This window comes from Phocoena phocoena, chromosome 1, assembly GCF_963924675.1.
Source record: "Phocoena phocoena chromosome 1, mPhoPho1.1, whole genome shotgun sequence".
Taxonomy (NCBI): Eukaryota; Metazoa; Chordata; class Mammalia; order Artiodactyla; family Phocoenidae; genus Phocoena; species Phocoena phocoena.
In genome coordinates this window covers 107,738,062-107,751,472 of record NC_089219.1, presented here as the reverse complement: position 1 = coordinate 107,751,472, position 13,411 = coordinate 107,738,062, and the positions used below count along the sequence as shown (strand labels likewise).

Genomic DNA, 13,411 nt, shown 5'->3' with positions numbered 1-13,411 from the left:
CTTTTTGGAACTTTCTGGAGTTTTTTTTCCCCCCCAGTATTTTCAGTCTTTGGTTGATTAAGTTCGTAGATGCAGAACCCGTGGATACAGAGGGCCGATGTACAGCACACCCCATTTTATTGCACTTCACTTTACTGCACCTAGCAGATAGTGCGTTTTTTACAAATTGAAGGTTTGTGACAACCCTGCGTCTAGAAAGTCTGTCGGTGCCATTTTTCCAACTGCATTTGCTCACTTCATGTCTCTGTGTCACATTTTCATAATTCTTGTAATATTTTAAACTTTTTCATTATTGTATTTGTTATGGTGAGCTGTGATCAGTGATCTTTGATGTTACTACTACAACTTGCTGAAGGTTCAGATGATGGTTAGCATTTTTAGCAATAAAGTATTTTTAAATTAAGGTTATGTACAATGTTTTAGACATAATGCTATTGCACACTTAGTAGACTACAGTGTAGTGTAAACATAACTTTTATATGCACTGGGAAACCAAAAAATTTGTTTATTGCAGTGGTCTGGAACCAAACCTGTGATATCTCTGAGGTATATCTGTACTAGCAAGCAGGGAGGGTATATTAGTTACTTATTGCTGGGTAAACAGGTTATCCCAGAATTTAGCAGCTTATAACAACAGACATTTATCATCTCACAGTTTCTGAGGATCAGGAATTTTGGAGCAGCTTAGCTAGGTGTTTTTGGTAAAGGTTTTCATGAGGTTATAATCAGAATGTCTGCTGTGGCTGCAGTCATCTGAACCCTAAACTGGGGCTGGAAGATCCACTTCCAAGATGGGTCAACTAACATTGCTGTTGGCAGGACGCCTCAGTTCCTCACTGTGTGGACGTCTCCATAGGACTTCTTTGGTGTCTTCATGACTTGGCAGCTGGCTTCCCCTAGAGTAAGTGATCCAAGAGAGAGAAAGGAAGAAGGGAAAAACCGTAAAGCCTTTTTATATCCTGATCTTGGAAGCCAAGCACTGTCCTTCCAGCCACACTTTATCTGTAAGAAGTGAGTCACTAAGTCCAGTCCACATTCAAGGGGAGGAGAATTAAGCTCTGCCTCTTAAAGGGGAGGAGTATTAAAGAATTTGTGGACAGATTTGAAAACTACCACAGTTTGACCTTTGGCCAGAAATTACTTATATTTCCCCCATGTGCAAAATACATTCACCTCCTCCCAAGACCCACCAAAAGTCTTGTCCCTGTACAGCATCAACTTGAAATCCAGGTGGTTGTCATTTACTTAAGTCCAAGTGTGGATGAGGCTCTTTGCGTGTAGTTCCTCAGACATAATTCCTTTTGATGTGGAGATCTATAAACCAAAGAGGCAAGTTTTCTACCCCTCATATATACCCAACATGTAGTGATGGGACAGGCATATAATAAACAGGTATAGAGATTTCTGTTTAAAAAGGGAGAAGATGAAAGGCACAAAGAAGTCACTGATGCGTAGCAATTTTAATGTTTGTCTGGATAAGTGTTGGACGTTCCTTGATTAGGACTTAGTTCTACTTCTACCCAGGAATGCTTCTCTGTAGCTCTTGTTTCCTCCTTCCTGGCTCTTGATTCCACCCTATGAGTCATTCTTTTCCATAAAAAGTAGTCCAGATTTGCAACTTCATAGTTTTCTTAGCCTGCTTCTTGCCAGTAGAATTTTGAGGGCCCAAAGGGTCTCTTTTCATTTTGTACTGCCTCTGTACCTTTCAGTTTAAGCTGGCAGTGTTTCTTTTTACTATTACTGAGATTCATGCCATTAACAAAACTTATGCCCACAAATCTTTTTTATATAATCTCTTTTTTACCTTGGGCTTCTGCTGGGATTGCTGAAGGACAATACTTGTAGTGGGATAGAATTATATCCCCCCCACCCCCAAAGAAATGTTCAAGTCCTAACTTCCAGTACCTGTGAATGTGACCTTATTTGGAAATAAGATCTTTTATACATGTAATCAAAATAAGATGAGATCATATTGGGTTAGAGTGGCCCCTAATCCAATGGTGTTTTTATAAGAAGAGAGAAATTTGGATACAGAAGACACAGAGAAGAAAGTCGTATGACAACCGAGGCAGAGATTGGAATAATGTGTCGCCAAGCTAAGAAACAGCAAGGATTGCTGGAAACCACCAGAAGCTGGGAGAGAGGCATGGAATAGATTCTCTCTTAGAGACTCCAGAAGGAACTAACCCTAACAGCATCTCAGTTTCAGATTTCTGACTTCCCAAACTGTGAGAGAATAAATTCCTGTTGTTTTAAGCTACCCAGTTTGTGGGAATTTGTTACGGCAGCCCTAGGAAACTAATACAACACATTTAAGCTTCTTAGAAGCTCAGTTGTTTAACTGAATAGCTCTCTAGGCACTATGTGAACTTTCTGAGGTCTTTTCTTTTTTTTTTTTAATTTATTTTTGGCTGCATTGGGTCTTCGTTGCTGCACACGGACTTTCTATAGTTGCGGCAAGTGGGGGCTACTCTTTGTTGCCGTGCGCAGGCTTCTCAGTGCAGTGGCTTCTCTTGTTGCGGAGCACAGGCTCTAGGCACACGGGCTTCAGTAGTCGTGGCGTGCGGGCTCAGTAGTTGTGGCTTGCGGTCTCTAGAGCACAGGCTCAGTGGTTGTGGCGCACGGACTTAGTTGCTCTGCGGCACGTGGGATCTTCCCGGACCAGGGATCGAACCCGTGTTCCCTGCATTGGCAGGCGGATTCTCAACCACTGCGCCACCAGGGAAGCCCCTCTTTCTGAGGTCTTAACAAAGAATTTTTATAGCCATACTCTTGGCTTCCTCTTTAACCATTTTCTTGGCAATGCCCATGGTTTGATCTTTGCTCAGAAACCATTTCTTTCTTTTTTTTTAAAGCCATTTCTTGATTTTAGTATCATTTGCCATCTGGAGAGGCCAGGAATTTTCAGAATTATCTAGTCTTAACTCCTTTTTAACTATTCTTCCTTTAATTTATTCCTCTTCTCTTGCATTTTAATACAGCAAGAAGAAGTCAAAAGGAACCTTCAACACTCCTGTCTGGAAATCTTGTTAGCTACATTATCACCCCATTCATGAGCCACAACTTCTACTTTCCATGTTATGTCAGGCAACAGCTTTTGTCACTACATAACAAGGATCCCTTTCCCTCCCATTTCCAAAAAGATTTTTCTCACTTTCCCTTAAGTACTCACCTATAACTTCCTCAAAAGCCGTCATGCTTCTACAAGTTCTTAAAGGCTCTTCAAACTTTTACTCACTCTCTCCTCAAAGTCCTTCCAACTCTGCCCTCTGCTGTGTTCCAAAGCTACTCCCACATTTTAGGATTTTGTTACAGCAGTACTCACTTCTAGGTATCAGAATCTGTATTAGTTATCTATTGCTGTATAACAGATTACCCCAGAACTTAGAGGCTTAAACAACAGATATTTATTATCTCATAGGTTCAGTGGGCCAGGAATTTGGGAGCAGCTTAGCTGGGTGGTTCTGGCCCAGGGTCTCATGAGCTTACAGTCAAGACATTGGCCATTGCTGTAGTTATCTGAAGAATCAACTGGGAGTTACTCAACGTCTGGCAGGTTTGTTCTGGCTCTTGTCAGGAGGCCTCAGTTCTTTATCATGTCGTCCTTTGCACGGGACTGCTTGATATGGCACTGTCCCAGAGAAAGTAATCCAAGAGAGGCTGCAAGGAGGAAGCCACAGTGCCTTTTATGAACTAGCCTTGGAAGTCACAGTTATCCCACCATATTCTATTGTTAAGAAGTAAGTCACAGTATGGTACTGGCATAAAAACAGACACCTAAATCAATGGAATAGAATAGAGGGTCCAGAAATAAACCTTTGCATATATGGTCAATTAATTTATGACAAAGGAGCCAAGATTATACAGTGGAGAAAGGATAGTCTCTTTAATAAACGGTGTTGGAAAAACTGGACAGCCACAGGCAAAAGAATGAAATTGGACCACTGTCTTACACTATACACAAAAATTAACTCAAAATGGATTAAAGAAGAAAAAAATGGATTAAAGACTTGAACATAAGACCTGAAACCATAAAATCCCTATAAGAAAACAGGCAGTAAACTCTAAGACATCAGTCTTGGTCATGATTTTTTGGGATGACTCCAGAAGCAAAGGCAAGGAAAGTAAAAATGAACAAGTGGGACTACATCAAACCATAAAAAGCTTCTGCATGGCAAAGGAAATCAGAGTGAAAAGGAAACCTACTGAATGGGAGGAGATATTTGCAAATGCTGTATCCAACAAGCGGTTAATATCCAAAATATACAAAGAACTCATGCAACTCAATAGCAACAAAAACAAACAACCCAGTTTAAAAATGTGCAGAGGACTTGAATAGACATTTTTCCAAAGAAGACATTACAGTTGGCCAACAGGCACATGAAAAAATGCTCAACATCACTAATCATCAGAGAAATATAAATCAAAACCACAATGAGATATCACCTCATACCTGTTAGAATGGCTGTTATCAAAAAGCAAGAAATAACAAGTGTTGATAAGGATGTGGAGAAAAGGGAATGAACCCTTGTTCACTGTTGGTAGGAATGTAAATTGGTGTAGCCACTATGGAAAACAATATGGAGGTTCCTCAAAAAATTAAAAATAGAACTACCTTATGATCCAGCAATTCCACTTCTGGGTATTCATCTGAAGAAAACAAAAACACAAATTTGAAAAGATATATGCATCCCCCTGTTCATTGCAGCATTGTTTACCATAGCCAAGACATGGAAACAACATAAGGGTCCACTGATGGATGAATGGGTGAAGAAATTGTGGTACATATATACAGTGGAATGTTATTCAGCCGTGAAAAAGAATGAAATCTTGCCATTTGCAACAACGTGGATGGACCTTGAGGGCATTATGCTAAGTGAAATAGATGAGACAAAGAGAAAGACAAATACTGTATGATCTTATATGTGGAATCTAAAAAAAGAATTCAGTAACTGAGTTCACAGATATAGAGAATAGATTGGTGAATTGCCAGAGGCAGGGGTTGGGGGGTGGGTGAAATGGGTGAAAGGGGTCAAAAGGGACAAATTTTCAGTTATAAAATAAATAATGGGGATATAATGTATAGCACGGTGACTGTATCATCAGGGAAATGCAAATCAAACCCACAATGAGATACTATAGTTCATTACAGTATTATCATTTTAATACTGTATTGCATATTTGAAAGTTACTAAGAGAGTAGATCTTAAAAGTTCTCATCACAAGAAAGTAAAATTTTATAACTATGTGTGGTAATGAATGCTAATTAGTCTTATTGTGGTGATCCTTTGCATTATATACAGACATCAAATCATTGTGTTGTACACCTGAAAAAGAATCATATAATGTTATATGTCAGTTATACCTCAGGAAAAAAAAAAGTAAGTCATTAAGTCCAACCTACACCCAGAGGAGGAGTATAAAATAACTTGTGAACATATTTTAAAACAAACACATAATATAGTTAGCTATTGTCGAACTTTTACAAAAGGGCCCTTTCAATAGTATCTTGCACAAGGTGCGTAACACATAAAAATGGAACTACCCTTGTTGTAGGGAGGTGGGTCCAGAATCTCCCTGGCTTAGCATCCCTTTCAGCCTCTCATTTTGCTGCCAAGTATCCAAGAATCATAGTTTGAAAACTAACCATACAATAAGATTCCTTTCCAGCTTAATTCATAAAAATCTATTAATACATAAAGTAGCAGAGCTCAGGAAGACGGCCATAATAGCAGAGTAGCACTCTACCATGTAGTGGACTGATTTCTGGTGCTCTCTATTGTATAATAGTCAATGAAAAGCCATTGTGTTTTGGGGAAGGAGTTGGTGATTAGTCAGCCATGGATATCTATAGAGTACTTTCATTAGTCTGTTCTCTTATCTAATTTTTTCCCTTCAACAGAGTACTACAACAAATCATTGCAGGATTCATTCCTGGATCCCCGTTTTCTTGGTAAGTAATTAATTGCCTTCTGTCTTACTCTCCTGCAGTAGCATCATTTTAGGTATGGTAGTATCTGTGCCATAGTGAGAAAGAAAGAGCTGCATAGGTGAGTATATAGGTGTAATTGGCAGGCTGTTAAAGACTGCCATTGTCTGCTGAGCCCAAACTTAATCAGAACTGATTCATTATAATTCAGGCTCATGAGGGCTATCCTGGTCCCACAGGATGTCTGGGTACTGGTTGTGTCTGATTCCATTCATATTCAGGTGTGAGGGTTGTGTTGAGGTGGGGAATGAGATGGTCCCTACCAGGCTTGGTATCTGATTTGTGTGTTTCTCCTGTAGATCATATGGGAAGATTTTATTCCTTAAGAATTTCTGAAATTGAAAAGATACTGCTTAACTTCCTTTTTTTTTAAGTAAGAAGGTTTTTCAGAAGAAATAAGAGTATCAGAGTGACACGTACGGTACGGGTTAAAGATGGAATTTCCTCTTGTCTGGACAGTTATTTGCCATTTCTGACTCTGCCCCAGAAGGCTTCTTTGCTCAAAGGGACCTCAGTCCTTCCACACAGTTACCCTATTTTCCAGCCTCTAGTTTCTTTAAACGTGTTCCAGCCAGAGTCTGGATATCTGTCATCCAGGCTAGTACACCAACAGCTCCAGAAAGAGGTGCTGCCAAGTCCCTTTTGTGATTCCTCTAAGTTGTGATTCAGAGACACTGCTGTGGCTGCTTCTCTACGTGAAAGCTCCTCATTGTCCAGGACCAAAGGCCGAGTCTTAGAATGAGGGAAGTCTGCTGTTGATTTTCGCTGATCACGAAGGGAAAACTCTCCTTAAAAAGCAGCTCCATCTATGTTTAAGTTAAATGGGCACAGAGAAGACAAACTTTTCTTAACCAACAGGCAATGAGTCACTCTTTTTGCTCTGGTTTGTCATGTGGTATTTTAGGTAGCTTCACATTTTATATTGTATACAGTTAAGCAAAAATTCCTAGAGAATGAGAGACTGCCTCTGGATAATCTGTTTGACCTTGAAATTATTGAGAAATTCTTTGCCACTTGAATCTAGAGAACTGGTGAGTTTCCAGCTCTGAGAGAGAACAGGATTCCTCTGCCAATCTTTCTGTGGTGTAAGGCGGAGCCTGGTCACACCATCTAATGCTCTGTGTCTCATCTCATGTATAGGAGCGGGATGCTGCACTCCAACCCTGGGGACTATGCCTGGGGTCAGACAGGGCTTGATGCCATTGTAACTCAGGTGAGGAGCTGCCTTTTGAGGGTGTCTGTTCAGTGTGTCTCATGGTTCCACAGGCTTCCTGCTTTCCTTCTGCTACTTTCTGAAACGGCAGTCACTCTGCTTTCCCTAATAGTTTGAGCTTGTGGGTTTCCATTTTACTAAAGGGATAGATGGTTTATGGGTTTAGCTCAGCATCCATGTACTTTCTTGGTCCTAGGGACTTTCTAGAAGATAGCTTCAACTCCAAAGGAAGAAAAGACTTCTGTAACAAACAATATATTTTTGGCCTCTTGTTCAGTCCTATGAGGATCCTATTAACAAGTACTTCACAAAAAAGAAGGGTCTGCTCATATGTTGAAGCAGGGATTTCTGCTAGATGGAACAAAGTAGGGGAAGGAAGCAGAGAAAAAGGTATTCCCATGCTGTGTATAATTGCTTCCACTTGTTTATGTTTATTTTAATTTAATTGGTTTTTCATTTCCCTTGTGGATTGCTGAGAATAGAAAGCATGTTGTTTATATCTAAGTCTTCTTGTAGGCAGTAATTTACCTATTTCTTGGCTTACCTTGTGCTATTTTCCATACTCTGACCCTTTTTTTCCTTTCAGCAAAATGAAGTTTTTGAACTGGTTAAGTATTATGTTTTGTTACGCTGTAGTTTTATTCGTGACATCACAGCCCTTTTGCTGTCTCCGAAGTTGCTTTATGCCCAGAGGTGGGCCCTGCAATGATGGATCTGTCTGTGGGCTTATACTAATGTCACTCTGAAATTGTAAAGCAATCATGAGTGTTCTGGCAGCAGGGAAGGGAAAACCCAAGCCTCTCATAGCCTTGCAGAAGTAAGAGCAACTAACATTTTTAATATCTGCACTGTTCTCAGCTGGAACAGCTCCCTCCCTAGGGATAGTTAGATGTCTACCACTTCTTCTTTTTCTTTTTTCTTTTTTTGTAGCTTTTAGGACAACTGGAAAACACAGGGCCTCCCCCAGCTGACAAGGAAAAGATCACATCTCTTCCAACAGTGACAGTAACTCGGGAACAAGTTGGTAGGTTCATTTTCATACGTATTTTGTCATCTTATTATCTCTGTTCAGAATCTGAGCCATTTCCTATACTAAAGATCTTCAAGTGAAGCTGTAGCACTCCTAAAATTTATACCTGGGTGCCAGGTATGGAAGGTACCTACCCCTTCATTAGGGTTAGTCAACAGGTAATTCCTGAGCAATTACCATGTTGGTTTTCTAGATGCCAGGCAGGAAATAAAGAGGTACAAAGGTATAGAAGACTTGATTTCTTGAAGAACTTACCAGGGGAAGCAAAACTTACCAAATGATTAGACAGTAGTTTAAAAAGTGGTTGAGCAGATGATACTGACTTTGGGAGAAAAGGAAGAGAAAAAATGGGAGCCTAGGCATTTGTTTCACATCTACCCTGTACTCAGGTACATTAGACATAGACATTATTTTATTTATAAGCACTAAAAGAACTTAGTGATAAGGGACATTATTTTGGACTGGGAGTTTCTTTCCCCATAAATTCCAGTTTAGAGTCAGAAGATTTTAAAGACAGGATGGGCCATATTAGAGAGATTATTCTATATACGGAAAAGTATGAACCAGGGAAGAATGTCAGCATGGACATGGTGTCTGGATCAGGTATAAGGAGTGTAACCTCATTAGACCTGAAATAGAATCTGATTTGGGGAGTAGTGAGAGGTATGACTGGATAGGAAGGGTGGGGCCTTGTTGTAGAGGACCCTGAAACTGGCAGAGTAGTTAGGGCTGGATAGTTTAGGTAGTAGGTAAGTTTTGTAGGTCCCCAAATGGAGGAATGAGGGAATTTAAGTGGTCTTTCGGGAAGATTAGTTTGGAGGGTAGTGTCTAAAATAGATGGGAAGGGACTTCCCTGGTGGCGCAGCGGTTAAGAATCCGCCTGCCAGTGCAGGGGACACAGGTTCGAGCCCTGGTCTGGGAAGATCCCACATGCTGCGGAACAACTAAGCCCGTGTGCCACAACTACTGAGCCTGCACTCTAGAGCCCGCAAGCCACAACTACTGAGCCTGCACTCTAGAGCCTGTGAGCCACAACTACTGAGCCCATGTGCTGCAACTACTGAAGCCTGTGGCTAGAGCCCGTGCTCTGCAACAGTAGAAGACACCGCAATGACAAGCCCACAAATTGCAGCAAAGAGTAGCTCCCACTCAGTGCAACTAGAGAAAGCCCACGTGCAGCAACGAAGACCCAACACAGCCAAAAGTAGATAAATAAATAAATTTAAAAAGCAATCATTAAAAAAAAAAAAGATTGAAAGAGGGAGGAAGCAGAAACAGAGATTTAAGGGGCTGTTGCAGCATCCTGATGGGGTTCAGGTGACGGTGGCAATGCTAACAGAAAGGGAGGGGTAGACTCAGATCGAACAAAGCCTTTTATCACTGATTGCATAATGGGATAAAGGAGGGGAAAGGGTGAAAGATGATTCTAAGATGTTGCAACTCTATAACCACAGAGGTGGTGCTGACATCAGGGATGGGGGAATTGTAAGCCGGCCCTAGTTTGGGTAAGGAGGTGATGTGATGTTTTTAATTTTGAATTTGTTGATTTTGAGGTACCAGCTGAGAATCCAAGTGAAGATGAGCTGGGAATTGCTATGAAGCTGATATTAGGGAGAATTAGCTGGTAGCAAAATATAGGATATATCTGGAAGGCCTGGAGTCAGGGATGCTACATGGGAGGCTGTTACAGTAGAGTAGGCATGAGAAGTAGAAGCTAAAATTAGGGCTCAGGTGATGGGAATGGAGAGGAAGGAGTGAATCTGTTAAGTGGTATTTTACTCCAAATGCCTTGAGTACTGTGGAGCATGTAACATACATAGCCCAGCTACTGAAGAGATAGACTAGCTGGTATTACTAGCCAAACTTGGGAAACTTGGAATTTACTGCCTGGTATCCCCTGTTCAGTTTGTAGCCATTTTCTCTGAGAAGAGGGCTTCCTGTCTCTGGACTTAGAGCCTGAGCTACCCTTGGGCCTTGCAGTTCTGTAGCACTATCTCCTGGTACAGCTTCTAATGAACAGCTTGTAAAAGAGGCTTTAGGGTAACCATGATGAAATAGGATGTGTAATGTAGAAAGTAGTAGGGTAAAAGTGGCTTGAGACACTGAATGGGAACAGCCAAGATTGCTGAGATGAGTTCCTTGGTTGTGGTGGACAGATTGCCAGTGTTTCCTAAGTAGAAACTGCCAGAAGGCTTTCACACACTTGGGAAGATATTTTTCCTGTTTCACTTAAAAGATAATCTAAGCCCCAGTTCTTCCAACTCTTTACATTGAAAAGTAGGCCTTATGTAGTTCCTGTCTGGGCCTTATTGGAACAGGCCCATTAATCAGTCCTCCTTCTCATACCCCTGTCTACTACCACCTCTATCCCCAGTTTGAAATAAAATTCATGCTTCCTATCTGCCTCCACCTTGGGTGCACTTTGTCTTTACTTTGTGTATTCCTTTGGCTGTTAAAGACATTGGGCTAGTTTTTTTCTTCCTTCTTTTTGCTTGTTTATTTTAAAAGGCGTTTCCTCCTCCAACAGATAAGGGTTTAGAGTGTCCAGTATGCAAAGAGGATTACACAGTTGAGGAGGAAGTCCGGCAGTTACCCTGCAACCACTTCTTTCACAGCAGTTGTATTGTGCCGTGGTTAGAACTGGTAAGTACAGACAGCTCTCATCTGTGATGGGGCAACTGTGCCAGTCATGTCTTCTTGGGGGGATGGTTCACAGTAAGGATGTAGTTAACAGTTAATTGGTACATATATACAATGGAATATTACTCAGCAATAAAAAGGAACGAAATTGGGTCATTTGTACAGACGGACATAGAGTCTGTCACACAGAGTGAAGTAAGTCAGAAAGAGAAAAACAAATATCGTGTATTAACGCATATATGTGGAATCTGAAAAAATTGGTATAGACGATCTTATTTACAAAGCAAAAATAGAGGCACAGACGCAGAGAACAAATGTAAGGATACCAAGGGGGAAAGGGAGGGGTAGGATGAATTGGTAGATTGGGATTGACATGTATACACTATTGATACTATGTATAAAATAGATAACTAATGAGAACCTACCGTATAGCACAGGTAACTCTCCTCGGTGCTCTGCGGTGACCTAAACGTGAAGGAAATCCAAAAAAGGAGATATATGTATACGTGTAGCTGATTCACTTTGCTGTACGGTAGAAACTAACATAACATTGTAAAACAACTATACTCCAATAAAAATTTTTTAAAAAAACAAACAAAAAAACCAAACAGTTAATAGAGAGCCAGGCAGATCAGATTTTAGTCCCTGGCTAACTCCTAGTAGCACCATTCCTGTGTTTTAGATTATTAATCTGTTTGGAACTTCTTTGACCAGGGGTTAGCAGACTACAGCCTGCAGGTCCCTGTGGCCTGCCACCTATTTTTGTAAATGCAGTTTTATTGGAACACAGCCATGCCCATTTGTTTACAAATTGTCTATGGCTACTTTTGTGCTACATCAGCAGAGTTGAGTAGTTGCAACATAGGTGGTGTGGCCTGCAACGACTAAAATATTTACTACCTTTTCCTTTACAGGAAAAGTTTGCTGACCCCTGCTCTAGACCATCTCAGGTCATTGTTTCTAGTTAGTTCTGCTTGGTGATATGTGTTAACTATTGTAAAGTTGCTGCCTAGAATTCTCTGTCAATTCTGTTGAAATTCTGTTTGGGCGATGTCCTGGTGTTACACATAGAGCCCAGCGTGCACTATGTGAGAATTCATGCCCTTTTGGTTTTTCTACCTGCTAACTCTCAGGGTTTCTTAAGTGTTTAGTTCTTCCAGCTTTCGGGTCAGGCTGTTCATGTAGACTGATATCTTTCTGTTTCAGCACGACGCATGTCCTGTATGTAGGAAGAGCTTAAATGGTGAGGACTCTACTCAGCAAACCCAGACCTCTGGGTCCTCTGCAAGCAACAGATTTAGCAGTGACAGCCAGCTACATGACCGATGGACTTTCTGAAACTAAAGACCGCCTCTGAGCCAGGGCTATGGTAGACCTCTTACCACAGCTGTTAGTTGTATCAAAACAAAAAAGTCATAGGTGAATTTAGGAATCACCTAAGAAACCCAAACCCATAACATTAATTCATTGAGTGTTTTTCTTCTCTAAATTTAAAGTTAGTATCTACAGATGGAATTGTATCTACAACCAAATGCCTCTCATTCTTGAATTCAGAGCGATAATTTTGTAAGTGCGAAACTTAATTATGTGGATTTCCCCTGCCAGAATAGAATCAGTTCCTTAAAGTCTAGCTAGGGTCCTGCTATCTGTCATGTTACCTTGTGATGGATGTTTCCACCTCTTTCTCCAACCTCCACCCTATCATAAGTGTACTTTACACTAAATACAGTGGAACCAGAGCCCTAAAGTCCTGCTGATATAAAGTCCTTCTGTTATAGTTGTACAAAAGCATCTACTTTTGGCCACATTAGCCATGAAGTGAGATCAGATTAATTCAAGAATCTGAGACACTAACGATTCTTGTTTTTTATTAAATTTTCAGAGAGCAAATCAAAGAAAAATTATAGTGGGAAGGAGAAAGTGGCTTATCATTGTATTCTTTGGTTTTCTCATTTTTATTTTTAAAGACTACTTCACAGGATGCAGCTTCTGCAGAAACCAACCTGACATGTCTTAGGAGTCTTATGTTGGGAGGAATCTGATTCTGGTTCCTTTTTGGGAATGAGTTGGGCAGCATACAGGCACAGAAGGACAGATGTTTGAAATCTTTGGTTCCGAGGTTTTTTAGTGATCCTCAACTCATTGTTTATCCTGGGGACCTTAAAATAATTTCCCTCACAGAAATAGAATTACTTCATTACTGCTTCTACAGCTAAGTCATTGTTTTTTGTAATTCACTGGTCTTCAGGAATTGAGATTTTATGTTGTCCCATTTTAATTTTTTAAGCCCATTTATCATCTCTGAAACCTTTCTGTTTGCTTGGCTCTGTCTGTATTTGGAGTCATACTGATTATTGTGATCATGCCCAAACAACTTGGCCTAGGAGACGTAGGCCTTCTTTTTTCAGCCTAACAGTGTCCCATGCACATGCACATGCTCTTTGGCGCATTTAAGTGTTTAAAGTTGAATAAATGAAGAAGATTAAGAATGTTGTTGGAACTTCAAAGTCTCAAAAATAAATGATGGGGACATGTAACC

The 13,411-nt window shown here is 40.6% G+C and overlaps 1 protein-coding gene across 1 annotated transcript in view; it reads left to right on the top strand.

Moving 5' to 3' along the window:
• The window catches only part of RNF115 (ring finger protein 115), a 59,267-nt gene extending 47,057 nt beyond the window's left edge, over window positions 1–12,210 (top strand). The window contains exons 5-9 of the mRNA XM_065878805.1: window positions 5,903–5,953; window positions 7,130–7,202; window positions 8,133–8,226; window positions 10,760–10,875; window positions 12,079–12,210. Coding sequence (XP_065734877.1) covers window positions 5,903–5,953; window positions 7,130–7,202; window positions 8,133–8,226; window positions 10,760–10,875; window positions 12,079–12,210 — 466 coding nt within the window. The remainder of the gene's footprint in view (window positions 1–5,902; window positions 5,954–7,129; window positions 7,203–8,132; window positions 8,227–10,759; window positions 10,876–12,078) is intronic.
• The last annotated feature ends 1,201 nt before the right edge of the window (window positions 12,211–13,411 follow it).